The sequence below is a fragment of the Phalacrocorax carbo genome, chromosome 11, assembly GCF_963921805.1.
Source record: "Phalacrocorax carbo chromosome 11, bPhaCar2.1, whole genome shotgun sequence".
Classification (NCBI taxonomy): Eukaryota; Metazoa; Chordata; class Aves; order Suliformes; family Phalacrocoracidae; genus Phalacrocorax; species Phalacrocorax carbo.
The window spans coordinates 20,817,272-20,829,670 of NC_087523.1; the positions used below are offsets into that span (position 1 = coordinate 20,817,272).

The following is a 12,399-nucleotide window of genomic DNA, read 5'->3' on the forward strand; positions in this document are numbered from 1 at the left end:
ATAAGTTTGAGAAGTATTTTTTTAATCGCTTCTGTATCAATGTATCCATTATGCATGAAAGAGCAGGACCTTTCCTTAAATAGGTCTCTTTGAACCCAAGTCCACAATAAAGTCTTACCTCGATTTGACAGCTACCCTCAGGACAAATCTCTAGGAAAACCACATGTTCCATGATTTATTCTTTAAGTAATTTCTGACTGATTCAAAGGGTTAAGAAAATAATCCCAAGTTTATTATTTGGATCAAATGCTGAATGTAAAGCTTTTTCAGGGTCCTTTTCTGGGGTAACCATATTATTCCACGTCCTTAAAGTTCTGCATCGAACTACATACACAAACCTGCTCAAGGGCTAAAGCTCTCCTTGGACCTTTTTGAACTCTGACCCACACACAGGTAATAACTGTGAGCAAAATGAAGAAAAGCCCAAATACACAGAAAGGAAATTCACAACAATCTTCATGTAAGAAGAGGTAAAATATGACTTCATGGCGAGCTCAACCTAAGCATGTATCATTTGAGCTTTAGGGGGAAGAACGAAAAGTGATTTCATCTTAAGCAGGAAATTGCTCCTGGGAGGAAGACAATGATGCATGAATATTCTGGTAACCTAAAATGCTACATTCGTGTTCGCTTATTGGCTGAAGTTAGTGGAGGAGCTCATAGATGGATTGGCTTTGCCCTCAGCAGTCACCATCTATTACAGACGATCTAGGGCCTTCACTGGAAAGGTCGTAAACCAGCCAGATGAAAACTTATATAAAATGTTAAAGAAGGTGAGTTTTACTTGTCTTTACCGGGAAGCAAATACTCATCTCCAAAGTCCTAAATGAGATAGTGTTTGGAAAGTATTTTAGGTCCTTGATGGCTGAAGCAAAGGATGCATTTTGCAGCATTACTTTTGCTGAAATCCACATAAGCAATTGTTGAATTCAGACTATGGGCTAGATCCTGCTCTCAATTATAAATTATTAATAACTCTGGACCCATTGTTTTAAAACTGGTGCATTTCCTCAGACTTCGGCTGAGCAGCTGAGATCAGGATGAAGTCCTGAGGAAAACATAGATTTCATTTGGGTTCAGCTATGCCTTTGTTAAAGAAAGTCAAATGAGGCTGAGTAACTACAGCCTTTCCATATGGTGGGACTATTTTAAAGATCTGTATTTTTGAGAAGCCAGAAGTCCACCACAGGCTCCCCCAGTACCATTCAGCAACACATCCAAAGGTCTGTGATCCAAAATCTTACATATTAGCGGTGTAACCCTTCCCATTGACTTCTCTGTGCTTTGTTTCACCATCGTAACAACTTTAGTCCAGCTGCTGCTACCACTCCTCACCTTCAGAAAAAACATAATCCTCAAACAAAATGAGTTCAACCTGTGCAATCTAGACCACAGTGGACCACACGTGGCTGGCTGACTGCAAAACCTCACCACTATCAGAATTTTTTAATTACTCTTCCAGAATTTGAAGGCAATGCTTTCAAAGCCATACTCAGGCTGAGAGGTACATTCTGATTACTAAAGGGAAATCCCACTGAACCTCCTTGCACACTTATATTTACATCCAACTTCCAATTTCTGTATCAATACTGTTGGAAGCAACACTGTGGCTACTCCAGAAACGAGAAAGCCCACGGAAATGACAGTCTGCACTCAGCACAGAATGGCACTGAGTAACAGGAACATAAAAAGCTGTGACTGCTGCTATAACTTTTAAATAAATCAATACATGAATTATTTATGAGCCAGTACAGGTTTACTGATCTCTACTCGGATGCCGTGCTACCTGTCAGACACCCTGTTTGTTACCAGGAAAACCAGCTACTGTACCAGAACACAGTTACTATACCGGCCATAAAAGTCACGTGTTTCCTGTAAAACAGAGCATGGCCTTAAATAATTTTAAAAAAAAAAAACAAAATCCTTGAGAAGCATCGTTAAAGTGATGTCTTAGAGCTTTGGTAACATTTCCATTTCTTCTGCTGTTTAATGGACCAGATTTGCTAACACTTAAGGCTTTTCAAGAGAGGAGGATTTACATGAAGATCATATTCATCAATAACTTGTGAACTTTTTCAAATAGTGATACAAGCTCAGGGTTGTATCCACACTGATGGATCCATATGGATGATCTCTGGCAACCATTAATAACTCCAGTGGAAGAAACAGGCCAATGATTTGTTGTTCACCATCTTGCTAGAGCCCAAAGTGACAACCCTCTTAGGTCATGGGCCAAATTCTCCACTGTATCAACATAAAGAGTTGTACTTCCAGAGAATATGGCCGTGACTTAAATGTCGTACAAATCTGAGTAGACTAAGGAAGAAACAGATGTAGTAAGGTATAAGAAACGTAATACCTTGTGCTTACGGAGGCTTCCTGGGCTGGTAGGTGTGGAGATCGGGGACTGCTTTGATTTGGGTGTAGATAGCTGACTGCTTGAGGTCCCATTTGCTGTCAGAAAACAAGACAGGGCTAGCAGTCAGACAAGCAAGAGGAAGATCTTCTTTCTCTTCTGGGGAGATGGAAGGTATCCAAACATTCAACACAGAAATGCTATAGTTTATTCATGTTAGGCAGGAAAAAAACCCCATGTGAACAGCATGGCTATTCACCCAACTCAAGGCTTTCAGCTGTTCAGGATAACAGACTGTAAAATACAATGAAACACAAAATATAGTGAAGGAGCAATATTTTACACTACAAATATTCACCAAATTGATCCAAGATACACACCACCAGAAAAACAGAAAAGACAATTTCTATGTTCTCAAACAGCTTAACACAATTGAAACCACATGGCATTCAGGGGCATGAGTGGAAACCAGAGGCTGCAGATACCCTGGATCCTACACAAGAAATGTTAGATGTCAAAGATACGCATTACAAATTAGATAAACAGCTGCCTGGAATGCCCTGGATGTAGCTAGCTGTGTCTGGGCTTAAATGACCAAAAGAGACCTTCTGAAGCCCTGGTGTAAGCACAGGGTGGCGTGTCCCTGTTCACCTCTCTGGGGAGAGGCCAGAGCTGGCTCTGCTGCTCCTCCACTGCCTGCACCAGAGAAGTGAACATAGTCCATCAGGGGGAGGAACAGGAGAATCACCTCAAGCGACAATCCTCTTGCAAAGATCAAAATCTGGCCTTTTGGGTTGCTTTGTTTGCTCATGTTGCTTTGAAGAAAACACAGTTATTCTCCATTTAATAAAATATGATTCATTTAAACCAAATGGCTTTTGGAAGGGTTGTTTGTTGAGGCCTTCAGACACCTGGCTTTTAGTTAAAGTGAAGGGCCCCAGGTCTATGTCAGGGCAAGCTATTATGCATTTATTGGACTAAAAAGGAATCAAAGTAAACAGCATAGTATGCAGAAAAAAAGAGAAACAAAATGGAATAAGGATAAATTAATTTTTTCCTACCACTGATGTACTTCGAAGTCAGCTTATGTCTCTGACAATTGCCAGGTGTCACGATACGTATTTCTTAAGGACATACTTACATGTAGTGAACTTGGTCATTCATAGGTTGCGTATCGACTCGAGCGATATGGACCCTCTTGTTACCAGGGATTGTAAACACATCGCTTCATCTGCACAAGCAGCATGACTCGAGGGAAGGAAATTCAAAGTCATGCTGGCTGTGTCCAAGTGTATTATCTTTTCTGGCCTTTACTTGCCTTTTCTTTTTGCAATCCAAGCAGCAGCAAGCTGGAGGCCTTATGAGCATTAAACTACACATCCCAGTCAAGTCTACAGAAAGTGACATTTCCAAAACCTACTCCAGATGTTAACATATTCAGCACAAGCCACAAAACTAAACCCAAAATATTTTGATTGTCATTTCCTCAAATGGCAATAGTGTTGCCAGCCCTCCAGATAACTATACAAATCCCTACCCCTTTTAAAGAAAGCATTTTCAGTTGCATTGATGTTTCACACATAAAGACAAGCATATAATGATCCAGGCTCGTTGTCCTGCTCTCTAAGTGCCCAATATCTCTCTGTACCATTACTGTAACTATAAAAGCATCCGCACAGGAAGAAGGATGATTTCACCATATGGGACTTACACTTTCCACTGTAATAGCTGAATATGTAAATCAGTTACTTAAAATTAAGAAAGTAGTTGAGTGTCTGGAGGAGACCTAAGAAGTGTATAAAGCATCATACAGTAAGAAGAAGGTGTGCGAATGCTGTATTTTTAAGAGAAAAACCAGCATAACTCTTGCTTTAATGCCTAAGTCTCATTCCTCCTTTTTGTTATCTTCTGGTGAGAAAGAGGGGGGCACTTAAGGTTCATAGTATCACTGGCCCAAATGTCAAGGTCGTACGTGTGGCTTCAAGTAAGGGTAAAGAAACGTGCTCTAAGACACAGGACAAAGGAGGAGCTGCCAGCATGTTAAATCAGCTCAGGCTCAACAGATTCACGGTGATGTGGGCCCTCTGTCTTCGTATCCATCGTTTCTGTGCAGAAGGCGCTATTGGGAAGAGGAGGCTCTTCATCACAGATAGCTTTCTTCCCATTACAAATGAACCTCACTGAGGGAAAATACGTTTCTTAAAAGGTGGTAGAAATAACGATTTCTAGATAATTGGGGAACAGAGTGACCCTTCACCTCCCCATTCCACTCAGACCGTTCTTTATTGGCGGGGGGAGAAAACTAGTTATAGGAACCCAGAAACTGTTACACACCGGTCCCTGCACTGCGACATGCCGCTTTTCGCTTTGCTCCAGTTCTACGAAGTGATCTGCCCTCGAGGTCGGTGGGGAGAAAAGTAGAGTTCACTAACTATATGCCACATAATGAAGGCACTTCAGGAAAAAAGAACTTGGATCTCTTTTATGTTTTTATGTTTTGGGTTTTTTTTTTACCAATTGACTTTGCGTTTTCTATTAAAGAAAATGGGGCGTACAATAGTACTAATACAATCCGTATTAGCAAGAATTCACCTCTAACTTCTAAAATGCCTCTTTATTTATTTCCAATGGTCACTGATCCTGAGGCAGGAATTAATCCTTCCTAAGACGAAGAATGCTGCTTAACAATTCTGCAAAGAACCCAAATTTCCCTTCCACAAACAGGAAGACTGGAAGAACGGCTAACAGTCAGTGTGCAGCAAATAGATGTAATTGCTGCAGGGAAGGACATAAATTCCCTAATACAATGTGACTTTTAAGTGCTACAGTCGGGATGTTAATATTTTATGAGCACCAGTGAAAAAACAGATGTGACATCCAAATCAGAAATCCAGCGAGACGGATGTGTATCATCACAAATACTCACAGAGAGTTTTGCAGCAGGAACAATTAAGAATGCCAGTTTAATTTTCTTTGTATCTGATAATGAAGAATAGTGTTCATAATCAAACTTGCATGCATTTCTTTTGAACTCAGATGCAAAAAAATAACAAGAGGTAAAGAGCAGATCCCAGGTGGTGTATAACGCTGCTGCTCCACTAAAATCTGCTGATGACTTATGGTAGCTAAGGATCTCACATAAGCTCGGCTATTGGAAACCATTCTTTATAACCAGCTTCCATTTTAATTCATTTGGGTTTTTTTCCACTGCATTATTGTTTGTGTGTTATGCCTTATTTATGTCATTGTATTTGCTTTGCAGCCTCAATTTACCTTAAAGCCCCTTTGTGCATATGACACGTCCTTTAATTGCATGAACATGTGCACTACCTTGTTTCATAGGATCCTTACCTCCTTCGGTGCACAAGACAATTAGTACTCGGGAGATAAATCAGGCTTCCCCAGCAAATGAGAGGGAGGATGGAGAATAGAGCACAATGTTCTGTTTGAGACGGCTATGAGAGATTCCAGGTAACCTGAATTCTCTGCCTGCTTCTTCCGCAGATATTTTAGCCAAACTTCTCATATGCAATTTTTCCTTGAGTGTTGCTCAGGTTTGCTTGGATGACTGGGACTCTGGATCTGAATTTCCAGCAGTCATAAGTACTAAGACCTGTAAATGAGGTTAGAGAGGCACATCTTTTGAACTCATATTTCTATCAATGAACAGAACTGGAAAAGGCGGGGCCCAAGGATCACAGTGAGTGCTCTAAATGCGTGCTCTTTTTCTATCCGTTTGTAAAATGAGGTTAATACTGCTTTCTCCACTGGGCTTTCCAGGGCTCTGCAGATGAGTTCCTAGTTTGAGGAGCACATGCTCCTACATCACAAGAGCGAGAGAAAGAACCATGAAATATGTGGATAGTTTTGTCTCCAGGTCAGTGTTTGAAGCATCACCAAGAACATACAGAGAGGCAACAACCAGAACAAGGGCAGCATAAAGCAAATGTAGGAATAGCAGCTGATTTAGTGAGCACAAGCCATCCTGCCCTCCAGGACAGAGGATGCTGTGGGAAAAATAAAGACTCCACTGTAGTGTTTATTCAGGAGTGGAAGAGTTCAGATTGCACAGGCATCCTTTGCTCAGGCACCTCCTAAGTAACTTCCAAGCACTCAGCTCTGTGGTGTTGGCACCCTTTTCCCATCACGGTTTGTGAGGGTGATCTCTCCGCTGGATGCGTACTGCGGATTGTCAGATAGCAGAACGTAAGTAACGGCAAGTGGGATAACAAGCTGCTCTATCTTGTGTGCAATCTAAAAGACATCTGCTGTCTTTTTAACGCATTCATATATAATGACCCTGGGGAGCCAGATCTGCAGTCAGGACAGACTGACGTTCTGTAACTGTTTCGCTAATTGCTGCTGCCTTGTGAATATGCTTTTGTCCCTCTATCCAATCCCTTCCATTAGAGACTGAGAAATTGAAGTCCTGCAACAGTGCCTTAGAGGCCTGTTCATGGGATCTTGGTGCCAAGATTCAGCAATTCTTTGCAAAATTTTGGCAAACAAAAAAAAAAATCTTGGAGCAAGACTTGGCTCCCTGAGCCAAATCAAGGCAAAGCTGGGGAAAGACATGTTCAAATTTCAGCTCAGGTACCTGTGGCTCTGTCCTGCAAAGGACTAAGATCATGCTGGTTTTAAAAATCATAAACTCTCCTACCACTGCACATGTATTTATACAACTGAACCCTTGTTTGTTACATGAGTTACTGTAAGATAAATTCATATTTTTATAACAAAGAAGTAATGGCAAATGACATTATTTTCTTCCCTGTATTTCTCCCCTGAGATTTAGCTCGGTCTTTGTTTGGTTTGACTTCTTGTTGAAGTGGTCTGTTAAAGAAATTTTGCCAAACTTCATGCTGACCCTACTCCATTTAAATCTCGTGGACCATAGCAGCAGCACAGAGACTTATCTCCTTACGCCCACTTTTCCTCTGTCATGTTAGGAGAAGGAACTGGATGGTATACTGCAGGTGTAGTTCAGTCTGGATTTTATTGCTCTAAGCTATGTCATTTAGCAAAGCTGGCTTCATAGAAAGAAAAATAGAGGCTAGAAACAACCATAGAGCCTTTGTAACTCCAATTCTGTGCTCTAAATTGGGATCAGAGATATTTGGGTCATCCCCAATAGAGATCTTATTTTTTTAAAGGACAAGTCTGACAGGGACTCACAGGCTCCCTAGAAGACCTTCTTCAGTGGTCAAGATGCTTACAGTTGAAAAGTGTTCCTAATATCTGATCTATATATCCCTTCTAAAGATTAAGCCAACGTCCTGTCCCGTCTCTGACAGGTACACAGGAAAACTGATCCTTATCCTCTTTTTAATGCTTCAAATGTGTTTGAAGAGTGTTTAATTGTCCCATCTCAATCTTCCTTTTTTTCTAAGCTGAATCAGTCCATTTCCTTCAACCTTTCCTCCCAAAGCAGTTTCTGAACCCTGGGAAGTTTCTTCTGGATTTTCACTAGTTTGCTCATGTCTGTCTTAGCATGTTCAGTCCATACTAAAACACAACAACCCAAGCTCAGCTAAGGCCAGATAGAGACACCAATCCCTTCCAGTCTCAATTCACACCTGATATATGAGAAACTAGTTCAGCTCTCCTAGCTAACATTTGGGAGACAGAGAAGAGAAAGGCACTTGGATACATTCTTGTAGAGGGAGAAGTAAAATCCCCCTGTATTTTGCTAAGTGCACCCTGCTGGAAGCAACACGGTGGGGGAGTCAGGTGGAGGATACAGACAAACAACTGCATCGCAGCTCCAGCACCAGAGAGATGGGAAACGAAAGGATATATGGGAAGCCCAGTGGGAACTGCTGGGAAAGCAGCCAGGGCCTTCCAGTGAAACTGAACCAAGAGGTGAAAACTGCCCCATGCTGGAATGATCAGCACAGGGTCTGGAGGAATAGCTGGATCAAAACAGAACTACAGTGCCATTGCTGAGAAGGTATATATATGGGTTGGGGGTTAATGAGAGAAGGAAGAAAGGATTCCCCTTGGGAATACAAAGACTGTGGTCTGTTGCCATCTGCTTATAGCAAGACACTTCTGCATTCTTCATTCATTCATTTAATTTTCATTCATTCATTTCATTTTCATTCATTCATTTAAATGACTATATGGTAAATAAAGAGAAAAAAAGTACTGTGCCAAGAAAACACTGTGGATTAGCTACCTCATTTTTTTAATATCCTTGGAGCTGAAGGGCTCTGGCTGCCTAGGGGGAATTGAGCTTTTCACAGTGAGGCCATGACACATCTAGGCAGGAGGCAAATTACCTCCGGCAGAAGGTAGCAATTCAACCAGTGAACTGGGATCGCTGCGGCTGGGAGCTGGCACTCTGGCTGCTGTGCACAGCCTTTTGTCCTGACATTTTTTAACAAAATATTTTGTGTATGTGTTCTTCGTTGCTCCGTGTTAATCCTTGCTATTTTGGAATGGGAGCTGACCACTTACTTAGGTGGCTCACTACCAGGACTGCTGTAACAAGACAGTCAAAGAATACATTACAGTTCCCATGTAGCTGGTGATAGAAGCATTTAAATGACTTACAAGCTGCTTCCTTTTCAGTGCTAGATTTACAGACTTGCTACATATATTTCCTTCTGTATTCTGCTGTTGTTCTGCCTCAGAGGCGGCTCCAGAGACCACAGTCAGGAGCAAAGCTTTGGGTGCCATCAGGGGAAACCAGTCTGCAGCCAGCAGTACACTCTTTCTGTGGCTCTCCCAGAAAGCTAGTTACACCTGGATCTACATTTCTCATTGAGAAGTAGATCACTAAATCCATAGCCAAGGAGCAAAGGATATCAAAGATTACTGGAGATCGCCTGGCACAGAAGGCAGATCCCTACACAGAAAGCTTCCAGGCGGACAAATCCACTTAGATGGGGATTTACACAGACTATGATGATGGCTAACACAGCATTAAGCCACACAGTTGTATTCATTCACCTGCATAACCTGAGAGTTTATTGCAGCAGGATTGAATGTGTTAGAGAGTGTGCAGGTTGCTGGAGCAGTCTCTGATCCACTGGTAGTGTAGATAGCCTTGCTAGAGTGAGGCTGGCCTCTGTTGGAAGGTCAGGGGCACATGCTGCAGCTACTCTGGGCTGGAGGGGTCTTTTGTCTCTGGCAATCTGTGAGATAATAGCTTTGGTTTTAGCAATATTCTCCTCCAAACCCTTTCAGAACACACAAAAAGCCCCAAATAAAGAGCCTCAAAGCAATTTCCTGTGCATGATTCCATGGGTAGATTTCAGAGCTCTGTGTACAGGTTGGTTATCAGTGTCTTGGATGATCCATTGGGAAAGAAGGCATGAAGAGCTTAAATGATACACTCAAAGCCACAGAGCAAGCCAGTGGAGGAGACTGGAATAAAACACAAGCCCCTGAATACCCCAGCCTGTGTGGAGGATAGCTGCTGCTTGGGCACAAAGTATTTCCACACTTTTGAATGAGACGTGTTTTATTTATGTTGACACATAAAGATCAGAAGCGTTCCTACAGCAGATGGTAGAGGAAGCGGATGCGATGTTTGCATGCTGTCAACATTATATCCTCAGAATTAGCACTAGCAAGCTCTGCTGAAGCAGTTGTACACTGACTTATTACTTTTGTCCACTCACTGCTTGCAGCATCGAAGCTCTTGCCAAGGAGTGAGGCACAGCTGTGCGTGCACAGTCTGTTTTAAGCCTTAGACGCCTCTGTGGACAACGCATGCGGACCCCTATCCACATGTACATCCACTGCATTCTCATTTTTGCTGCTGATAAATAATGTACCATTTCCCATATGCTTTAACAGGGAAATGGAACAATTAGGATGGAAAAGCAGAAGAAAATAATACCCTTTTCTGTAACTGTGGTGTGCTTGTAGTGAGGAGGGTTCAGACTTCTTTCACGCAAGCACTGTGGTGATTTACCTCAGAATCTGCATTTACATCAGTGCCCAGATATGTCACAATGGCCTTAGAGACCATGGTGGAAAAATGATACAGAAACCTGCATGAAAAAGAACTGAAAAGAACAGAAACTAACACAGAGTATCAAGGAAACTCCAAGTTCTGGTATGACAACCATAGCAGAGCGAAAGACAGCAAGGACAGAAGGTACCAATGGGTAGAAGATCACATAGGAAATATATTTCATATACTTTAAATAAAACTCCTTTTAAATTCTTTCACAAATTTAATGAGTGAGAATGCTGAAAAAAATGGGTCAGATCAGCTTTTACTAATCAGGCTTCAATCAGCATTTCTTGCCTTTTTATTGGGATAACTTCAGAATCCAGCTAAGCCTGTTGATTGCTTATGTAAACATTGACTCTTAAGTGTGTGTAGACCCACTTTATTTATTACAAATTCAGGGGACAAGAACACAAGATGGTATTCTTTTTTTGTTTCTGTCCTGAGAAAACAACTCTCTTTGATTACCTTTCCAGTGCTGAGAGAGTTCAGTCTTTTTTTATTCTCATTAAGCAGGACAGGCTGCCATTTTTTTCTGTATTGAAATCACAGGGAAGTACGAAAGACCCTTGTCTATATGGATTAAAGAAACCTCATTTGTCATTCATTACTGGCCTTAACTCCAGGCACTGGCTATTGTTCAGCATTTCTGGTTATTTTAATCTCCTTCTGAAAGGCTCTACTAACTGTGTTCATTAAACTTCATCAGATGACTCACCATTTTGTTTCTGTGAGTCATTCAATCAGTTAAAATCAGGAACACAATAGTTGCCATTGCATGTAGGTTCATGCAATGAAGTCCAGTTCTGATGGTAATTAGCACCTGATGCTTGTGGAGAAGGTTTAAATGCTATTTCACAACTCATGCATGAGGTGACTCCCAGATCATTGAATGGGAGTTCTTTGGGGGTTTTTTTTTTTTAAATCAACAACATATTTTCCATCATGCCTTCAATGTCCCTACGCAACTTTACCATCCATTTGGGATTGTAAGAGCTTTTTAGATTATAGCAAGCCTGAGTTTAAGAACAGCCAATACTGGAATTTTGAAAAAAACTCTATGAATGTGGAGTCACCTTACAGAGAAATAACTTTTTTAAAGTTAGATTTTTTTAAAATCAGAGTCTTGGCATGTGCCAATTAATTTCACATTGTCTCTTTAAGTAGCTGAAGAACATCAAGAGACCCTAAAAAAATTAACTGCTTCCTGGGGAAAACCTTTCTGAATATTGTCGGGAGAATTTTGTATCTAGTAATCCAATATCTGCTGATGGTCAACTGTTGTGTGGCGTTCACATGCAATATGCAATGTATTTCTATGAAGGTAAAAGCAATTTCTGTTTTATATTGCCTGTGTTAATACTGTGGGTCACCGGAATTGAAGCTATGAAGCTCTCCTGGAATCCTGAAGTGCTTATCTGGCGATTTGGCCATTTTAGTGAAAGGCCATGTCTGGTTCTCTTTTGGAAGAAACCAGGCAGACAGATGACACACCTGGAGATCCACCCTCTCCATCATGACTCTAAAAACTACCAGTTACCGGAAGTGCGATATTCAGCCCAGCCTTTAATTTTTAGGCTCTGCAGCTCTCCAGGTGTGCAAGACTGCCAGTCCACTTGCTACTGAAGAGGGAGGGAGGCGCTTCCAATGGTGCAAGCTGCTGCAGCAAATCAGGATTCTGATTTTCCTTCTCTTCTATTACTGAACAAATGCCTCGGTATCACATCAATAAACCCATCACCAGTTCTCCAATTGCAAGGTCACTGTTCTTCTTTAAATAATGATTAGAAGGGGACACTTCTGACCTGTACAATAATGAACATTTGCATTGCACAGGAGGTTATTCTAAATCAGTCTTTATCTATAGGGAATATATGGGAGTACTGTGGGCCTTGATTTCCTGCCTGTGAAATGGAAACTTCTTTTAAAATGTTGTTAGGGCAGGAGGCTGTGAGACTGTGGGTGGCACGACCCAAACTCACAACTTCACTTAACGGACCAGAGAATTCCTCTCCAAAATTTTTTAAGTGCCCCTGTGGACTAGCACCAGCTTCTTGTTTTTAAAAAAAAGCCAAAG

At 41.5% G+C, this 12,399-nt stretch overlaps 1 protein-coding gene across 5 annotated transcripts in view; it reads right to left on the reverse strand.

Moving 5' to 3' along the window:
- DCX (doublecortin) overlaps nucleotides 1-12,399 on the reverse strand; it is a 105,074-nt gene that overhangs the window by 12,141 nt on the left and 80,534 nt on the right. For 3 of the 5 annotated variants that reach the window (XR_010374844.1, XM_064463369.1, XM_064463372.1), the window contains one exon: nucleotides 2,357-2,454. Coding sequence is in view for 4 of the 5 variants with exons in the window: in XM_064463369.1 (XP_064319439.1) it covers nucleotides 2,357-2,454 (98 nt within the window). In the remaining variant the exon portion in view is untranslated. The remainder of the gene's footprint in view (nucleotides 1-2,356; nucleotides 2,455-12,399) is intronic. The other 2 variants (XM_064463373.1, XM_064463371.1) reach the window with 1 other exon arrangement.